We start from the raw sequence: 19,867 nt of genomic DNA on the forward strand, positions 1-19,867 counted from the left end.
GAATGAACCAAATCTATGAATATAGTAAATATATATTACGAATATATTTTATTATATATTTTTATTACGTTGATATATATATGAAAAATGAAATACATATTTATTGCTAAAAAATGCAAGACATTTTTCTAACTATAAGGTCTCATATGATTATCGGTTTTTAATATCTTGTTTCGTGATAAAATAAATATTGTATTTAATAGAATTATACAATATCGAGAGGAGGAATTGTTATATGATTGATTTTTTATTTACATATATACATATATATTACATAATCGAATAATTAATTCGCATTTTCCTATCTAAAAAAAATTTATATATATACGATTCAAAAATAATTTTATTACTTAAATTTTTATTTATAATAAAAAGTCATTAATTTCCTCTCTCATATTTTTTAAAGCTAATCTTTGTTGAACGGCGAATAATAATGATACCGGCACGGTACTTAAAATTTCCGAATTTCCAAATATCAACCTGCAACTATAACAAAGATACCTCCAAACATCTGCAGTTATTTTTCTCTTTTTACTGTTCTTACAATCGCATTCGGTATTATCATTACAATATATCTTGTCATCCAAGCAGAGAGTCGTATAATTCGATTCTCCATTTTCTTTATTATTAGAAATTGTCTCAATATTTGAAGATACTCGCCTGGAAACTTCAATCGCCCTTACAGCGGATACTTTGTCATTAGAGGATGTAGCATCCAATCTTGCGTCGCACAACACGCAATTATCTTCCGCATTTTGTTGCGCGTTGATTCTCGGACTTATTTTTTCGGCTGTACGAAATACAGTGGATACTGTACCGGAAAATTGAGATTCTAGCCCTGCCGTGAAGTTGTGCGCTAACGCCTGTATAGAAGTCGCTGGTGCTGTCACATTAAATTCTCTCAATTTAACAGATTTTATCGTATAGTGTTCTGAATAATATACTAGTTCCTGCTGCGTAAAGTTTCTCAACGGTTTAAGTATCTTGATGTCGACACATCGAGCGTCACAGAAGTTTGCAAGCGTAGAAAGTTGTGCACCTCGTCCTAAACATACATCTCCCAACACTTTTGTAGCAATATCCATAGCAGAATCTGCTACAAATATTTTATTACAATTAAGTTTTCGGGCTGCTGATATAAGCAATTTTCGACGCAGTTGATTTAGTAGATCTATTCTTGAAGTGTTGTCTGATAGATTGTCCAATATTGCACGCAAACGATCCTCGTGTTCATGACATATGTCTTGATGATCAATCGGTTTTATATCCAAGGCATCCTCTTTGTTTAAGACTTGATTCAATGATACAACGTAACCATTAAATCCAGAATCTTTTATTTCCTTAGCAATTTTACATTGCAAAATGTTCCTTTCGTCAATCGTTTCTCCCATTGTAGCACCATCTGATATTAAAATCTTTCATAATCTCAAAAGTGAATGCAACACAAAATTATTGACTTATGTGTGTGAAACTTACCATCTACATATAAAACTATTGTCTTGAAGATAAGTCTTTTGTGGGCAGACTCGCTCATACCAGATTTAATGAGATGTAAAAGCACAGTGGAATTTAATTCACCCGAGTGATCGACCAATATCGATTCACCGCGTTGAATAATCTTCGATTTGCCAAGCGCGGCTCTAAACTTATGATTTGTAATAGTTAGAAAACATGTTTTACAATAGCCACTTTGGCCGACTAGTAATACATCAATATCTTCATGCCTGCATTTTCTGCATTTCTGTGATGTATTCCTGCCAGAAAAATATATATGACTATTAATAATAAGGTACATTGATAATATATCTTTTTTTTTTTTTTCGTTTTAGTTAGGTGTTATTTTATCTGTTATTATTTGAAACCAAAATTATACTAACGTTAATAAATCTTTGGTCTTCTTATTTATTTCTTCAATGTTATCATTGTACATGCAATCGTTTAGCGAACACATATTTCCTTTTGCAATTATTAATTACAAACTTGACATTTATTTATTTTGTAACGAGACTGATTTTAGGTTAGGTTAGGTTATAGAATACAGCATGTGTATGATCGATCACGTGATCCTCGCCATAGATAAAATAATAATAATAGACAAGTCAACTCGAACAAAATTTGAAATGCGCATTTAGCGCTGTTATTATTATTATTTTTTTTATAAGATAATCTTATTTTTTTGGCAGAGAATACTGCATCTCTCTTTTTTATCTGCATTTTATTTGCTATTAACGCGGGAGTAAATTATATAATAATACATAAAATACAAAAGAGACATATACGAATTTATTGTTGAATATTATATTATATGTTAAATATTATTATATACAAGAGAAAAATTGAAATTGTATGATTGTAAATTTAAATACGATGCATATTTTTTTGCATAGAAATATCGTCAGATCGATCGTTCTTTTGACATTCGCGATGCACGATAAGGAAAATCTGCATCGCACAAAAGTTTCGAGATATTTTAAATAATCGCGCGCGATACATCGAAGATCTCGAATTTCGATTCGATCGAAGCATCGCGGTCCAATTTCGAGATTCCGAGTTTCCGAATCAAACATAGCTATCACATCACAATATATGAATCGTGCTCCTACTAAACGAGTGATATTAACGCATACGTACACGCATATACTTATAAAACGTAAGTAATATATCGTAAAATAATCTTTATCACTATATATCTGTCAATAAATCGCGTCTTGTACATTCATTTTAGATAATTATTGTCACTCTTGAGAGTAAATTACACGTGATTAAATTATGCGTTCGCGTGTGATGAGTCAGAAAATTGCGCGAAAAATTCGGTCTAACTCTCTCGCGGTAGTATTACGTAGATATTATTGACAATAAGCATAAGAACCTACTTCGATATGCCGCGCGAGTTCAGTTTGTTTACATTATAGTGTAAACAAAACGGACCAGCGATTCTCTCTCTCTCTCTCTCTCTCTCTCTCTCTCTTGCGCGCGCGCGCGATGATGGTATATATATGTATGCATATGTATATGTAATACACACATTCTTCAAGGCATTTGCTCGCTTACCACCGCGTCTCGATTATATCATGAAGTTCAAACCAAACTTTACGTGATTCTTCCATTAGTGATAAAAATTCTTTTATATACTCGCATCTTTTGATAAGTTAATGTCGCATTTAATAAAAGTTATTTATATCGTTTGAATTATTCGTTCATCAGATATCTTAATGTCATTATTTCGTATATCATCTATATATATATATATATGTATAGTATGTATAACTCGGAATCGGACTATAATGGAATGGAATATGGAAGGAAAATTGATATATTTATTATTAGTGGTTTTTCCGCTCGTCTGTATAATAGTTAATTTTCGACTATGTAATAAAGGAGCGAAACGTTTTATGTTGTCGAATTTGATTTTTGCCGGCTTTATTTCTATAGAAACAATTATTTCCATATATCTAATAAAATTGTATAATTCAGCAAAGATAATTTTATATTAATTAAGTGCGATTAAGTGCGATTTCTCCTTCCGAAAATTGCAATATATATGTATATCATAAAAGTCGACTTTTATTTATTGCGAATTACGCGAGATCACTCCAACTTTGATTGAAAAGATCAGATATATTATATTATTTTGTCGAGATATATATTTACGTTGTATAAGTAAATTCTTTGCTTTCCGAGGGTTCTCGCCAACCACCGAATGCCCTTTCGATTTCTTGCGCTACAGCAATCGTCAGATAATCGCAGCCTGGATTTGCGACAATCTAAAGACAAAAAAACGAACTTAAAATTAAATAAATTAAAAGGCGAATCAATAAGACTTTATTTTTGAAACAAATTAGATAATTAAAAAAAAACTAATAAGCTAAAAGCTAATACAGATGAGAAAAGAAATTTTTTGTCCACTTTTACATTCAGCGATCAATTCGTGCTGTTTTGTTAATTTCTTTAATTCTGATTGTTTAATCATCAAGTCTGTTCCTTTTTTTATTCAAAAAATATATTAATATTTCATATCTTTTTTTAACTCAAACATAAAAAGGATTTTCACCTGAATACCAATTGGCAGTTGATTTTTATCAAAACCGAGTGGGCATTGTGTGACCGGAAATCCCAACACATTGAAGATCGTCAGGTAAATGAAATTGCATACATTGTATACACTTTCATTAGGATAATAAGCCGACGAGATAAAAGATGGAAAGATTAATACACCATTATCGCCTAGCAGTTCCTAGTTATTAAATAGTATTGAGCATTATTTAATATTACATATTTTAATAATATATATTAATATATAAAAGTTATATTAAATAATACATTATAGGTATATATATATATAAACTATCTGTAGAATGATGTTTATATTTAATATCACATATTTATCAAAACATCTTTTGCATATTAAAACTCGTGTGTAATTCAATTTATTTCGAATATTTTAATATAGACAAAATATTTTAAGATAAACAAATATTATAAATTTGCTAAGATGTTTAAAAATATGAATAGAATCTACCTCAAATTGCTTTCTCAATTGCATTCTCATCTCTAATAATTTATTATATTTTGAGACTGGTAATAGATTGGTGATATTTTTTCCTATTCCATAACATATGGCGGGAAAAGTATGCGGCGACATAAAGAAAAGGTATTTTAATGTTTCCACAAGCACGCTCTTCGATTTCTGAAAATAAATTTTATGAGATGCTTTTTTTTTACGAAATATTTGAATAGTACTTTGCGGTTTACATTATACCTTGCAGTCATCCGAACGATTAAACATCGAATATATACCTTGGATCTTGAAAAGGATGAATGTGCTTAATTCAAAAGATGACTTATTCATATCTTCCAAATTTGCCTGTGAATAATCAAAAATATGTGACTGGCCGATAATATTTATAGATCTGTATATAGTAATATTGTAATCTAATTTTGAAATCTAATTTTATATGTATTTTAATTTTCAATCAATTATATGTATAATATATATATATATGTGTGTGTGTGTGTGTACTTTTATATATATATATATATATATATATATATATATATAAAATATGACAGTAATTAATTGGTCTTCTTTTTTCATAAATTAATTTATATAATATAATAAAAACTTGTGTTACATACTTTCTGGACTTTGACACTATATGTCGTTTCCAAGTATCTTATTAACTTGTAAATTGCGTTTTTCATATCACTGTCCACAGAATTTGTTACTTTTGACTCGTAATGATTCATGTAAAAAAATGTCATATCCTCTAGACGTACCTATACGCAATTATGTAATAATACTTTGATTAATTGTCATTTATAGATCTGCATATAGTAATATTGTAATCTAAAGTCCGCCAAATAACTAAGCGAAATATAAAATAAATATTCACATTTATAAATATCTTGTTACATATTATAAATATTTTATTACAAATATTTGATTACAATTAGAAAATTGTAACAAAGGAAAAAAAAAACTAAATTAAGATTAGGAAAATTCTGACCTTTTTATTGAAGCCAATTCTCGCTTCGTCAGTTTGCGACATCACTGTCAATAGAAGAGGTAAATCCGAGGCGTATCTGACCATTGAACAGATTGCAAAAAAAGAAGACCAATTTTTGTCACTTGCGTTAGGTTTGTGGCCTTCTACTGAAACCCAGTCTGCGAGGATACAAATTAGCAATTTTAATCGTTATTTGACATAAAATTGTTTTATGAATGAATAAGTGAAAAATTAAAATTTTAAATATTTGCATATCTTTCTTTCTTTTTCTGTCTTATGTAACTATTTGGTGTGAAAAGCACTTACTGGGCGTAGGTTTATGACCGAAAACTCCGCAAAACATTGCCGGGAGTCTGCCTGATCCAGCGATATCTGAGGTTAAGCCTAGAAGGGAGGCGCCAGCGCCAAGAAGAGCTGCCTGAATTAAATATGCAACTTCTATTTATTATAATCTTCTCTTATATATATTATTTAATAAAAATTATTAAAATTATAAACTCTCTTACAGAGATTTCCTGGTGGAAAATCACGCGTTCTTTTAAAAAGAGGGAAACAACGTACGAACCTCGCCACCGGAAGAGCCGCCAGCGGTCCTTCGAATGTCGTAAGGATTCTTGGTGGTACCGGTTACTTTGTTGTATGTATGCCACCACAAGCACAATTCTGGCGTATTACTGACAAGAAGAGGAATACCACCGGCCTCACGAATCTTCCTCACGACATTGGCATCTCTCGTCGCCCTCGAAGGACTGTCTTTCACTCCCACCGAATGACTCATCCCTACAGACAGGTAAACGTTTATCATCTAAAATTATTTCATCGATATTGCTTATCTGGATTTAATATATTTTGTATTAAGCTTTAAAAAAGTGCACACGATATATAGTTACGTGAATGATATGGGAAAAGAAAAATATTATTTGAATACATATTTGAATATGTTTTTTCGCGTTGGGGTACGTATTCAGTTTAGCCAAAAAGTATGCCATTATGAATAATTGATGTATATTATAATTAGTATCTTAAATAATAAATCTGTTACGCGCAATAGTATTGTACGTATAGTATCTTTAAGTGTGAATTCCAAGAACTCTTTTATGAATTTATTCATGGAATAACTTCGTTAAGTCGTGCAAATTACCGTGAACATGGTAATATGTGCAAACAAATAGCTCTAAGAGATAGATAAACAAAGAGAGAAAGAAAGAGAGAGCATTATACATTTCACATAACGACCTTAATTCCTCGCGCGGCAGAAAAAAATCCTGAAATTGCGTTATTAATGAAATAAAATTAATAATAAGCAAAAGTTGATGCGATTGTATTTCAGACATTTATATATCTATATATTTATATTGGTATCGTACAAATATTATCCTGTCAAATATTCATTATTTGCTATCGCGTAACAATGATTAATGACGAATCGGTATTCAAATAATAGCTTCTCTAGATTCAATGTTCGTTTAAATGCAAATGCATCTTCGTATCTGAAATGCATTAAATAATATTCATTTTCAGAAGAAGAGATAGGTCATTTTTTTGAACGTATATATGTCAAGTATTTACATGCATGGCAAATTCGAGAATTCGCACGTGTAACGTAAATTGATAGCTTTAACAATGTATCAACCAAAAAGAAGAGAATTCACGTTATGTTAAATATAACTTTGTGTTGTAGTAATATCTTACAGATGAAATTATTAACAGGATTCCGTTCGCTGAAACATATGTATATATTGATTATATAGAGAGAGGATTGAAATATGTGACCCACCTTGAACAGCAATACTTTCTTTAATCGTAACAGGTAGTCCCAGCAACGGTTTCTCGCTTGCAATTCTCGCCTCGTCCATCGTCGTCGATTTCAAAAAATCGTCGATTTCACGCGCTTCTTGAACCGCGGCCTCGAATCGATCCTCTACGATCGCGTTGATCAACGGATTCACCTCCTTACATCGCTTCACGTACGCGGTAATCACTTCTTCGGAACCAATCTGAAAATAATAAGGTATTGCGTTTGTATACTCAATGTTTCAAAATTATCCGTTCTTTTAATAGTAGATTTTCAGGTCAGTTTATACGACTGATTTTTCTTTAACGAGGAAAAAAATGAGGCAATATTAATAATTTTTCGAATTATAAATGATCGAAAAAGAGCTTTTTACAAACTAAACTTTATGAAACCAAAAGATTGACAAAACTACATTCTTCAGATGAAAGTTACTTTAATAAAATTTTAATTTAAAATTTAATTAGAAAAGTACACATTAAAGAAAAAATTAAAACTTTGCAAGAAATGATGATCTTCTTCGATATTTTCGTTTAGGAAAAATTCATTTCAAATATAACCAAAAATGTATTATTAAAAAGATAATAAATATTTTTTTTATTTCAATGTCAATTTAAAATATTTGTCGAATACATATATATCTTGCATTGATCAATATATAAAATATTGCCTTATTAAAATATCTCAAGATTTGTGTGATCTGTCGAGAGATATAAACTTACTTCTCTTCTCCGGATTCTCCGCGCAATTTCCGTCGCCGATTGCAACAAGATTTCATTATCAATCGGCGAACATTGTCGTTTCTTCTTCAAGCCTTGTAATTTGAAAAATGGGCCGAGCAAACAGTAGAGACAGAAAATGATGCCTTTTAATAATAGCTTTACTACTCGAATCTTTTACATAAAAAGAAACAAGTTCTCACAATTATTTCTGATTAAATGTATTACTAACAAATTAATCAGAGCAGATTTGTGAAGGCTAGATCTAAAGTCTTACCATGGTATCGATTATTCTTATCGCATTAAAACTCTATCACATTTTTTTCCTTAGAAAAGATCTCAGAAAATTTCGTATGTCTTTGAGATGATTAATCAAATTGAGATAATTGATCACATTTGCAATCCATGTAATTTAAAGATTTTGTATTTCCTAGATAATACAAAAATTTTAATTTTCGGATTACGAATCGTTGCCACGTGCGCATCTTATATTATTGATTAACTTAAACTCACTAAGCAATCAAAACGGAGATCACCGTAGAAGACGTTGAATAGCTCCATAATGCATTCTGTCACGTCATTGCGATTAGTCCTGGTTGTCTCTAATTAAACCATTGAATCGAATCATCGATTCTGACTGTTAAAAAGCAAATTGTATTAGTTAGAAGACATATTTCGTGACAAAAATCGAAAACACACATTCAATCTAACTTTATTTAAATTTTTTAAAATAATCAACTTCTTTAAGAAAAAGAGAAAAGTCATCTTCTTTGGTTAAATTTTTCGATAACTAATCGAAAAAAAGAAATAGAATTCAAGATGTTATATTAAAAATAATCTAATTAACATCAGTTAATCAATGTGATATATCGAAATTAGTAAGAACTTCTTTCAAAGAAACTGTGCAGAGATAATTGAGCGGAAAAAAAGATTGAAGATCAAGATGAAATGATATTTAAAAACATTTTAATGCATATAATAAACCGATATGTGATATTAATATGAAAAGTAAATAGATCAATTTTTCCGACATTGCGAGAAAACAAATGATCAGTTATATCTAGAATTATTGTATTGTTATATTTAGTTTCTCATTATTTTTTTATAAAGTTTTTTCTATAAGAATATTAACACATAAAGTGAAGACCCAAGATAAACTCTATACGAAATGTGCTCGTAAATTTAAAGCTAACGTAAAAAAATACGTGTAAAAAGATATCATCGAGAAAAATTGCACAGAGGCAATTTTACGATTTTATTTGTGACGGACGCAGTCGCATGCAATTATTTGCAGTGATCTGACGGATGTCTAACGCAGTACTTTGTAAACATTTCTTCTAGGTTCTAGGTCGTGTATCCTGCACATGGTTCATTTGAAACGATAATAAGATACGAGACAAGAATTCTAAAAGGCCGCTCTACCTCCTTCTCTCGTGTACATACACCCGCGTCATCGTATATAATAAATCGAATATATATATCTTTTTTTTTCCCTATATGGGATGCTTTTTGACGTATTTAGACGAATTTACGGGGGATGAATTTCGAGAACAAAATTATGAGGGAAACTCAAAATTGTAACACAATGATTTGCGGTGACAAAAGAGAAAGAGAGAGATGCAAGAAATCTTTTTCAGGCAACGCGATTTTATTGTCGAATTACGTTGATTTGTGGCTCCTTACTTAATTGTCACCCATGTGTCATCAATTTCGAGAGATTTCTTTAGGAGTAATAATTGTTACTTGAGAGAGTCAAACGCGATAAGTATATACGAGTAAGAATCATTAAACGTTTGACACTTTTTACAAATTAGTTTGAATCCGTTTCGAATGAATGCCAATAGTATTTGACATGAAAAAAAGTAATTATCGTTATTAATAATTTAATTTATTATTATTAAATCTTGACAATTATATATGTAAAATAAAACTTTTTTATTATGGAGCTTTATTGCTAGCACCGATAAAATGATTGATTAACAGTTTCGATAGAAAAATTTGATTCTCTATAAAAATTCACTCAGATCTGCATATTTGCAAATCGAATCGATTTTGATATAAAAATTTTTATTTCATATAAATCTAATAATTTTATTATTGAGAAGTTATCCAATTTTATATAATTTTTGTTTTGCACAAATCATATCGTATATGTTTTTTTCTTTTCTAATAAGATTTTTGAATATTTGGATTTTATAAAAGAGAGAGTATTCTTTTAGATATTTAAAATTAATTATATACATATTTTAATTTCAGTTATTACGTAATTATAAATTGTATGAAAATTTCATATACGTTTAAAAAATATCTAAAATTATTATTATACAAATTTATAAAAATTTTCATTTTATTGATTGATATTCGTCATTGTACACTCATTTGTTTTTATGAAATGTGACAGAATTCTGATAGCATTGAAAATAAGGGATTTTTATTCCAACTAAAATTGCACATTTTATGTCTTACAAATAAAAATATTTCAAGCATATATGTCAAAGAAATATTTTTTGGCATATAGAATACGTCTCGATAACTCACATCATTCTGATAATTAATTTAAGTTATATCTTTTTTACTCCCTTACATTTACACCGCAAAAAACAATTAATAGCAATAAAAACACATCAGATGATTGGCAATAAAAACACATCAGTGAATAGGCATGCATTGATAAGAATATTTATATACCAATAACTTTTAACTCATTATATCGATAATGTGTGCTACTCGCAATCAATCAGTATCAATTATACCAAAACAAATTAGAAATCTTGCTTCTCCAAATTTTCTTTCTACGTGTATATATGATGTGTACGTATATATCAGCGCGAATCGCTATCTTCAGTGTTGTGCTTAGATGATTTTAAAATTAGCTAGATAAAGATGAGATAAAAATATGTAAATTCATCTTAGATAAGATAAAGATGATTTTATTTTAAATATATATAGATAAAAGATAAAATTATATGACGATTCATCTAGATAACTTCCAGATAATATTATTTTTAAAATCGCTTATGTAAACAGTTAAAAAATGTAATGTAAAATAAAAAAATGAAAATTATAGATATAAAAATATATTACAACACTTTTTTTTTTATCTAAGATGCAGATATAGATAATACATTTTTTTATTATCTATATAAAGATAAGATAACGCCAAAATTTCATTTAGATGATCATCTATATAATTTTATTTAGATAACAGCAAACACTGGCTATCTTTCTTTTTCTATGATTATAATCATAATATATTAAATATTATGATTATTTGACGTTTTGTACATTTGTCGTTATATTATTATAGTCCCACAACATGTCATAAGAGATATAAATCCTTTTAATGTATAGCACAAAATAGAACTACATAATGTGATGATAACATTATCATATACATTTTAATACATATATCGAGATTAAATTTAAGGAAAAGAGGAGATAGCGAATTCAAGATTAGCAAATTGTTGATTCAGAAATAATTTAGTTAGCAATTACAGTTAGAGTGCACTTACAATTAGTGCAAGAATGGTTTATCTGAAATTTCCTTTAAGAACTTATCAAGTATTTAATATAAATTTAAAGTAAGAGGTTTTAGTATATATAATATATATATAATTAATTTTATTAGACAATATCCAAATAATTACCTTAACTGTGTACAATTAACTTTTTTGTATTTTTAGAAAAGGTTTCACTGAAAACAATTTTCTCTCTTCTTAGAATGATCTTTATGTCACTTATATATAGCGATTTAAACTTGAGTGAGCGAACGTCACACGTCCAGTTCGCGACCGTCACAGTTCATGACTAATTCACACCGATTCAAAAAGGAAACCAGGGACAGAAACGAGTCTGAAGAAGCGACGAGTGGGGCAAAAGTTGTTGAAGCACGTTTCGTGACGCTTTGTCTTGTCTATCAATTCCGTTTTAACGCGCTTACGGTAAATCTCGACGCAGTTCTGAAAACATTGGACTTATTATTTTAGCATTATTATATAGTATATGTAGTTTAATTAATTTAAATTTGTTTTTTTATTAATTGAACAACTTTATTAATTAAATTAATTATTAAAATTAAAATTAAAATTAATTTTGCGCTTCACTCGTTGCTTATAACTTTTTTAAAACTCTACATCTACAATTTGTAAATATAATTGTTTACATTATATATTGTTTTTTTTCTATAAATATTTAATTATTTATTTTAATAAATTAATTTAATAAATATTAAATTATTTATTTTAATAAACCATTTTAAATACAGATCAGATGATATATATATTGTTGGGGAATATTATTATACGATTTCTGTGAATACTTAATTTGCAATTTATAAATACTTCGGATGCAGACATTGTAAAGGTTAAAAAAGTGATTTCCATTTTCGCGATTGTGTGCGGAATAATACATTGATTAAGAAAGTGATTTTTATTTTCCGTGATTGTGTGTGGAATAATTTAATTTATTTATATCCATTGATTGATTCCATTTCGGACTTGGACGAAACAAAAAAGTTTTCGATAGAAAACAATAATATTGGATAGTCGAAACATTAATATTTAGAAAGGAGAAATTTGTACGAAATTTATACAAATGATACGAATATAAAATGTTAAGTCTTCCCTGAAGACTTTCCTTCGATATGTTTTCGAAAGTAGAGATATGTATACCTTATTAAAAGGCTAATTAAAGGTAGAGACAACAAATGATGCTTGGCGTATATAATAATAGGATTTCTAATGAGTTTCTAATTATATATAACATCTCTTTATAAATACTATGTAAATTTTCTAGCATACGATGACACATATATACATGTACAGAAAAAAAAGAATTAAACAAATAATTATAAAAAGAAAAAAAAAATTAATTTTTATAAACTGAAACTAATAAGTTTTCAAAGTTTATTGGAACATCTGTGCGTATAATTTATGCTATTATAAGAAAAACAATGAAACGAGTACAATCGGAACGATATTTATTACAGAAAGATTACAAGATTATATCCTATAAACATTTTATACGCGGCCATAATATGCCGTGATCTGGACGCGGGGGGGTTTAATCCCCCCCGTTTTTAATCGTGAAAAATATTATTTACATTGCACATATATCACACTAGCGTTACTGTATATATATATATATATATATATATATATATATATATATATATATATATCAAACGAGCGGACAGTTGGTCGCTGAGAACTCTCCGCGAAAGGCCGTTCGAAAAAAAAATACAACCCTTATTTCAACACACGAACTCGTCTTTCCTGGCGCGTAAGAAATGATTTCTACAAGATTCATAGGATAAAAGTGGTCTTTTTTTTCGCTTGATGCGATCAATTATTTAATGCATTCTTCGCATCTACAATAAATATCGAACAAAACCAACATATTTCGCGCCAATTTTGTTTCGCGTCTATTCAATCTTAGATGAAGATAATTATACACAAATTTTAACGCTAAAAGAGCCAAAGATGAGGAACTATCATGAAGATCCAACGTTATATGTACTTTCTAGCTAAAGATTCGGAAAATTTCTTCGAAAATTTAATTTGTTTATCGAATATATTTTTGTAAGTGTTATATAGAGAATCCATGAATGCTCGAGGAAAATATCTATCTTCGCGCGAATTCGGCTCTTCTAGTATCAATTTTTTCGATCTTTCATTAAAATCTTTTATACAAATTCTAGGATAATTTTTTAAATAAATTGTTCGGAGATAGATTTGTCATATTTTGCACGACTGTGTCGAATAGTCGCGTTGAGGCACATTTGCGCCGCGGAAAGTCGCTCAAAATTAAAGAAAAAGGAAACGTGTATTTTTTTCTCGATTAAGATAATCGTCGCTTAGATAAGCGTCTAAACAACACGGAATAGCAATTACGCGTTAACGTTTGCTCGACGTTACTCTATAATACGCGTACAAATATATATATATATAGGATCAAAAATAATTCATCTATAAGTTATATCATCGAAAACGCAAAGTAGTATATTCTGATAGGCGACCGTCCGTCACACAATTACGAACGGGCGCTATTATTACCATTTTCAAAGAATACGTGTTAATTTTTCTCGCTCCTCGCTTTTTGTTAATCTTTCTTAAGTACCGAATATATTATTATTATTATTACTATTATTATATTATTTATGCCTACATTCAGCGTATATATGCGTCGTCTTCGTTTCCCGGCAACGATATTAGCGTTATCACCTTAAATCATTGCCGTCAATCACTCATTTTGTTATTATTATAATAAAATACGTCGATGTGTGTGCGTGCATATAGATAATGCGCACATATGTATACGTTGCAAGCTCCTTGTAAAATCAACCTTTTCATAAAAAGACAGAATATTTTTATAAAACATTTTAAAAGTCTTTTAAAAGCGTTTTATAAAAAGCCTAAGTTTTTAATTAAAAAAACCGTATTTATAAGAAACTCGCGACGTACACATATATACGCGCACACACACACACACACACACACGAAGTTCGCGCGATTGAATTCTTAATATCTACAATGAAAAAAATATGTTTTTTTTTCTTTTAAAACACTTTCTCAGCACTTTGGAATCTCCTTAAAGATTTATTGTTATCATAGTTTGCCGAAAGAAATGACGAATTATTCGATACGTTCATGAGAAGTAAAACATTTTTTGTACACAAGTGGCAAATAGTTGACGATGTTGATCGATTATTAGTGATATTTAAGACTTGTGCAGCAATTCACAATAGATAATTAGACCACATACACTACGCAAAACAATTCGGGGCGCTTTAAATGCCTTGCAAATTACCGATTTTTAAGAAGCCATATCTTAGTTTAGGGAGATCTTAGGACAATGTTTCTAGGCGCGTTTGAACGGGTGAAGCCTCAACTTTAAACTGGGTAAAGTATTATTCGTCTCATCGAACTGTTAAGCCGTTAAAATGCGCCCAGAAACATTATCCTACGATCTCCCTAAGCTGAGATATGGCTTCTTAAAAATAATCAAATTTTGCAAGTTTTAAAGCGTTAATTGTTTTGCGTAGTGTATATTGTTATATTATAGTATTCCTTCATTAAGATAATATAAAAGTAATCGAAGCGTCGAAGGGGGGGGGATGTTATGATTATTCGAACTTTGTGAATGATTAGAATGCTGTTTCTTCATTGATTGATCATTGTAGTGGAAAATTAATTAAGCGGTAAAATATAAGGAAAACAAACCTAAATATGTGCATAAAACATCGCATTATATCAATAGGTTTAGAAAAAAAAATATATAATTTCGTAATATTTTAAGACTTCTTTTTCTTCACTATAATCATATTTGGATTATAACGCCAAAAGCGAAAAAAAAGTTTCTTTTTTCAAACTAAATTAGTTTTTTTCAAGCCATTACTCGCGTTTTAATAAGATTGGTAAAATGTACCGAAATAACGTTTATGGTCATTTTTTAAAAACTAGGAGATTGTAATAAACTAACGAAAATATATGGAAAATTGCAGTAAGACGACGCAAACGGTCTGACCACCGATATTTGAAAAGCGTCTAAAGCAGGAAATATATATCACTCTCTACAGGGTGACAAAAGGCATACAAAAATTCTAGTCATATAAATAAGTCTATAAGCGCTTAACAGGATGATATCTCTTAAAAGTAGTCAGTTACATATTAATGCGATATTAATATTTCTTTAACGGTTTTATATATATGACCCGGGAGGATATATATGCTAATTCGACAGGATTGTATTTATAAAACTATCCTTAAACGTAAAAGTAATCATACAAAAATTTACGATATGCCATTGCCTTCGTACATGCAACTGTACGAAACAATCAATAATCTCTATATTCGTATAATAGCGACAGTATTTTTACATCCGATAATAACGATAGGTAATAATAACAAAAGTGCAAAACCCGAGAGGCAAACAAAACCCGTGAGCGAAGGTCTTGTTCGTTTGCGAAAAAGAACGCGTTTACTTTACAACGTTACAAAACGTTTCTCTTTTTCGAGATAAGCCTATGCTTTGTATCGACACGTGTTTCGGACTTTGTTTCGGACGATCTGATTATCTCTCTTTCTCTTTCTCTCTCTCTCTCTCTTGCATATAAGCAATTGATAAGACACAATAAATTACAATCGACAATGAAACGTGCCTGGAAAGTACTCGAAAGAAGCAGAATGTCGCGAAATTAGATGTACTATCTCAAAATTAATTATCCACTTGATGACGATTGCGTGTACGTGTGTATATATGTATATCCAGCCAGAATATACAGAATATACCTACGCGCCGTTTAGAAGAACGAGGTTTTGAAGTAAACGCAGTAATTATTAACTCGTGTTATCAGTCATTTGCTTCTGAAACGGTGCGCTTTTGTTTCCTACTTGGAGACAGAGACAGATCGTAAGATTAGCAATTAGTGGATAAATAATGTGAAGATACGTGCGAGTTAGCAAAGACAGCGTTGAGAGATTCTTTGGAGAGAAGGTTTTGAAGAGACGAATGGCTTGTAGACGATAGGCAGACTCATCGCGCGTCTTTCGCTGTCAGTTTTTCTATTAGCTCTTGCAGAGGCGCCAACTCTCTTCTCTCGATTAAATTGAATTCCTACAAATTAATTAAATAGATTGGATCAGCATGAGAAATAAAATCAAACATTACATGACAATTTTAATTTACATTAAATTTAAGTGATACATTTTTCTTTATATAAAATTGTTACTTTCATGCTACTTTATATCACTATATAAAATTCTATTATTTTTATTAATCTTTTTCTTAACTATTTTATGATGTATATTGTCATATTATATCTGCTATATATACAATAATTGTATACCTGAACAAAAAATATGAAATGCTTGAATGATGTGTTTAAGTGTGCTTCTTCGCCAAGCTGCACGACTTCACTGAAGTGCTGATGATAAATGTGAGCGTATACTCTGAATAACCGTTTCAGGATGGTTTTTGCAATTGACAAGAAATTTTTCGGGAAAGGAACTCCTGCAAAGAGAGTAATCAAGGATTAGTTCTTATAAATTCGTAAAAATTTGAAATAATTGATGCATAGAAAATGATATAATTACCGATTTTGGATGGAAATAGAGTCTCGTCGTCTAATTGATCCTGCACCCAGGTCATCAAGTAGTCTATGTACTTGGGTGCCGAGCACTTGATGGGCTTTTTCACCGTATGTCCATCAGCCCAATGATATTCATACTTTGGTCCAGCAGACATGATGGGACAACTCTCTTCCGTGCAAAATTCCGTGATGGTGCCATACAGCATATTGATTTGATTGAAAAAATCAACGGCTGAAGGAAAAAAGACATGAGATAGAATTGATTAGCTCGATCGATACAAAATAATGAGAATATAACAAATGGATGTTTCACTATAAACTCTCACTCACTATTAACAGCCACCCACTCGTTCAAATCTTCTCCTTCAGGGAGCATAACAGCCAATCGCAAATTTCCGGAACCCAATGTGGCAGCAGCATGTTTCATCAAGTCATATTGATGCGTACCTTCAGGGATGTTCTTCTTTGGTTTAAAGGTCTTTGAAGACCTGCTCCCACTTGAGAGAAAGAAAATTAAGACAAAAATTAATAAAGCTCTCTATATTCATTTTTTTCTTGTTATTGTATGTCATCAAAATTAATTAATTCTATTAATTAATTTTAAATTAATACTTGCTAGATAGAGAATGTTATTTACTTGAATTGTTTCTATTTTGAAGGATGAAGCTAAAACCCACACTCACAAAACAAGAAAGGAAAATGTAAGAGTTATACCAGGATGAATATTGGACATGAATATAAAACATTTAAATCACATTACCATCTCAGGTAAGAAATTAATGGCAATTAATTAAAATTTTGGTTTATTGTGTTACTGAAAAGATTTAAAACAGCAAGCGCAACTAATAAAAATATGTAAACACTATTGTACAGTGTATATAATATTTAATTTTAACAATCTATTTTAATAATTTTTCACACAAATTTTATTTTACAATAAACAAAGAAAAAACACAATTGAATAAAAAATTATAATTTCTTTTTTCTCTATACTTTTTTTAAGCGTTTCCCTCAAATTTTTTCTTTAAAAGCCTAAATGCGTGCTTACTTGCACATGTATATAAAGGGAAGCATACTTATAAAAAGTAATTTTATTAAATCTTTTCATTAAACGTTACACATTTTTTTATGTTTCATAATTTTTCCCTTTTCTTTCGTCTCAAAAAATCTACAAAAATCTGTTTTATTACAGGTCACAGGAAATAGCCAGGTGCAGCTGAGCGGAAGAACGAACTCTTTTAAAGTTATACTTTCTCTCCCCGACTTTTTCCCTTCCACGAAAAAGCCTAATTATACATACATATATATATATATGTATAGTTGTCCATCTCATTATTTATGCGGGAAGCGTGAGAAGGCGCAGCTGTAGGAGAAAAACAAACCTTTTACAGATGCGCTCGGCCGCAAGGCGCGACGCTCAGCTGATCGCGATCACAGAGAGCTGACGGCGTTTCGCGACATCGCGAATGTCAAAGACAAGCAAGCGAGACGATCTCGATCTTAATCATCACGAAACTCTCGACGACAAGAAACAAGGCGCGGCCGCCTCGAGACGGAGATGATTCATAGTTTACGCGCCTGCATCGAGCGATAATCCCAGACATTCGAGGAATATGATGTGGGTCCTATATAGGAAGATGCGTAAAAAAAAAGACTTCCACACGGAGTAGCTATTTTTATCTTCGATATCGATCCACACCGGCAGATTGCATTCATTCTCTCTCTCGAATTTATATGAATTTATCGTCGTGCAGGACGAAATAAATTTCATCGTTAGATTAGACAGGTAAAAAAGGTACGCACATACATACAAACATACACACACATTTTAGGAATCGGGCGAGAAACAAAGCTTTCTTCTCGGAGATAAAGTCGACTACTGGTAATCAGCTGTCACGGAATGACATAAACGAAAGAAGGCGGAGATCCTCCGATAACTTCGTCCTGTAACTCATCATCGCGTCCTTCTAAATTCTAAGGGATACATATATACATACATATATATGTATATCGATCGTGATGAAGACGGTTCGACTCGATGGCGATTATCGGGAATCGGGAAAAGAAAGTCACGAAGCGAGAACTTACAATAGGAAGCTCATCGTGGCGGACTCGTTGTTGTTCCCTGGCTCACTTTACTCTCGTCCTTTTTCCGGAAATCCACTCCACGTTGTGCGATCGAAGACGCGCGTAAGGTAGACGACGGACGCGACGATGACGACGAGGTTCGTCCGACGACAGCAGACGACAGCCGACGACGACGACGACGACGTCGTTGCCAGTCAATCCGGTCGCCGCACTCGCGAGTCTCGCGATGCCTTCGCTCTCCCTTCGTGGATCTCGCAAACGCTACACCGGGGATGACGTATCGCAACCTCCGTCGCCCGTATGTATGTATGTTGTCCGTCCGGCTTCGCTCACTCACGCTAGAATTTCTCCTCTCGCGAAAATAAGACGGCGTTTGCGCCAACTCGACTAGACTCCCGGATCCTTCTTTCGTCGAAAAAGATTCTCAAGCAGTGTTGCCAATTTCAGATCGCGCAACCATAGAATATATAATATTAGAGCGCGTGTCGATGTGCGCGGCGCGTTCGACTTTTAACCTTCGAGTGGCGCCGCGTCACGTGGTCACGCGACGCGCGAGCGCGTCGGAATTTGGTGCGCGGAGTGGGGGCTGGGCTGGGTGGCGCGCGCATCCCCCCACCACGCAGCCCCCACTCCGCCGACTCCGCGCACCAAACAAAATGACGCAGCGTCGCAG

The 19,867-nt window shown here is 31.4% G+C and overlaps 3 protein-coding genes and 2 long non-coding RNA genes across 9 annotated transcripts; 2 read left to right on the top strand and 3 right to left on the bottom strand.

Annotated features, from left to right (window-relative positions):
• Positions 1 to 23: 23 nt before the first annotated feature.
• Positions 24 to 2,052, bottom strand: Ctu2 (Cytosolic thiouridylase subunit 2). The gene is made up of 3 exons (XM_083033076.1): positions 1,878 to 2,052; positions 1,477 to 1,754; positions 24 to 1,402 (listed from the first exon to the last, which is right to left on the bottom strand). Exons 1-3 carry the CDS (start codon positions 1,949 to 1,951, stop codon positions 363 to 365), a joined length of 1,392 nt encoding a protein of 463 aa, XP_082889202.1. The 5' UTR covers positions 1,952 to 2,052; the 3' UTR covers positions 24 to 362.
• A 527-nt stretch (positions 2,053 to 2,579) lies between these two features.
• On the top strand, positions 2,580 to 5,900 carry LOC145933395 (uncharacterized). Its single transcript, XR_014424851.1, has 3 exons — positions 2,580 to 2,650; positions 4,043 to 4,135; positions 5,807 to 5,900. It is a non-coding gene; the product is annotated as an uncharacterized LOC145933395 (long non-coding RNA).
• Positions 3,420 to 12,028, bottom strand: LOC145933392 (fatty-acid amide hydrolase 2-A-like). 3 transcript variants are annotated; one of them, XM_083033056.1, is made up of 12 exons: positions 8,532 to 8,655; positions 8,296 to 8,448; positions 8,022 to 8,192; positions 7,285 to 7,504; positions 6,073 to 6,287; positions 5,814 to 5,925; positions 5,508 to 5,665; positions 5,137 to 5,277; positions 4,760 to 4,864; positions 4,520 to 4,687; positions 4,052 to 4,234; positions 3,420 to 3,764 (listed from the first exon to the last, which is right to left on the bottom strand). In XM_083033056.1, exons 2-12 carry the CDS (start codon positions 8,296 to 8,298, stop codon positions 3,648 to 3,650), a joined length of 1,593 nt encoding a protein of 530 aa, XP_082889182.1. In that variant the 5' UTR covers positions 8,299 to 8,448; positions 8,532 to 8,655; the 3' UTR covers positions 3,420 to 3,647. The 3 variants fall into 3 exon arrangements, with proteins under 3 accessions (XP_082889182.1, XP_082889183.1, XP_082889184.1); XM_083033057.1 differs by lacking the exons at positions 8,022 to 8,192; positions 8,296 to 8,448 and adding an exon at positions 11,666 to 12,028; XM_083033058.1 differs by lacking the exon at positions 5,137 to 5,277.
• LOC145933394 (uncharacterized) lies at positions 7,445 to 18,495 on the top strand. Of its 2 annotated transcripts, none has more exons than XR_014424849.1 (3): positions 7,445 to 7,518; positions 17,766 to 17,874; positions 18,299 to 18,495. It is a non-coding gene; the product is annotated as an uncharacterized LOC145933394 (long non-coding RNA). The 2 variants fall into 2 exon arrangements; XR_014424850.1 differs by lacking the exon at positions 7,445 to 7,518 and adding an exon at positions 17,567 to 17,669.
• On the bottom strand, positions 12,980 to 19,616 carry Mats (MOB kinase activator-like 1). Of its 2 annotated transcripts, none has more exons than XM_083033060.1 (5): positions 19,195 to 19,616; positions 17,437 to 17,603; positions 17,111 to 17,338; positions 16,864 to 17,027; positions 12,980 to 16,631 (listed from the first exon to the last, which is right to left on the bottom strand). In XM_083033060.1, the coding sequence occupies exons 1-5, from the start codon at positions 19,206 to 19,208 to the stop codon at positions 16,551 to 16,553; spliced, it is 654 nt and encodes a 217-aa protein (XP_082889186.1). In that variant the 5' UTR covers positions 19,209 to 19,616; the 3' UTR covers positions 12,980 to 16,550. The 2 variants fall into 2 exon arrangements, with proteins under 2 accessions (XP_082889186.1, XP_082889187.1); XM_083033061.1 differs by lacking the exon at positions 19,195 to 19,616 and adding an exon at positions 18,489 to 18,625.
• Between the last annotated feature and the right edge of the window lie 251 nt (positions 19,617 to 19,867).

This window comes from Prenolepis imparis, unplaced genomic scaffold (genome assembly GCF_030444845.1).
Source record: "Prenolepis imparis isolate NDT839.2.m4 unplaced genomic scaffold, iyPreImpa1.0 SCAF_3, whole genome shotgun sequence".
NCBI classification, from domain to species: domain Eukaryota; kingdom Metazoa; phylum Arthropoda; class Insecta; order Hymenoptera; family Formicidae; genus Prenolepis; species Prenolepis imparis.

Bases quoted from the DNA above. Each gene is read 5' to 3' on its own strand.
- Ctu2 (XM_083033076.1), bottom strand. From the start codon at position 1,951: ATGTGTTCGCTAAACGATTGCATGTACAATGATAACATTGAAGAAATA. The intron at 1,755-1,877 runs GTTAGTATAATT...TTTTTCTGGCAG, and splicing joins AAGACCAAAGATTTATTAAC to GAATACATCACAGAAATGCA. The intron at 1,403-1,476 runs GTAAGTTTCACA...TTTTAATATCAG, and splicing joins AATAGTTTTATATGTAGATG to ATGGTGCTACAATGGGAGAA.
- LOC145933392 (XM_083033056.1), bottom strand. The intron at 6,288-7,284 runs GTGGGTCACATA...ACCTGTCTGTAG, and splicing joins AGAAAGTATTGCTGTTCAAG to GGATGAGTCATTCGGTGGGA. The intron at 3,765-4,051 runs GTGAAAATCCTT...TTTTGTCTTTAG, and splicing joins AACTGCCAATTGGTATTCAG to ATTGTCGCAAATCCAGGCTG.
- Mats (XM_083033060.1), bottom strand. The intron at 17,028-17,110 runs GTAATTATATCA...CTCTCTTTGCAG, and splicing joins TCTATTTCCATCCAAAATCG to GAGTTCCTTTCCCGAAAAAT. The intron at 16,632-16,863 runs GTATACAATTAT...ATTAATTTGTAG, and splicing joins ATTTCATATTTTTTGTTCAG to GAATTCAATTTAATCGAGAG.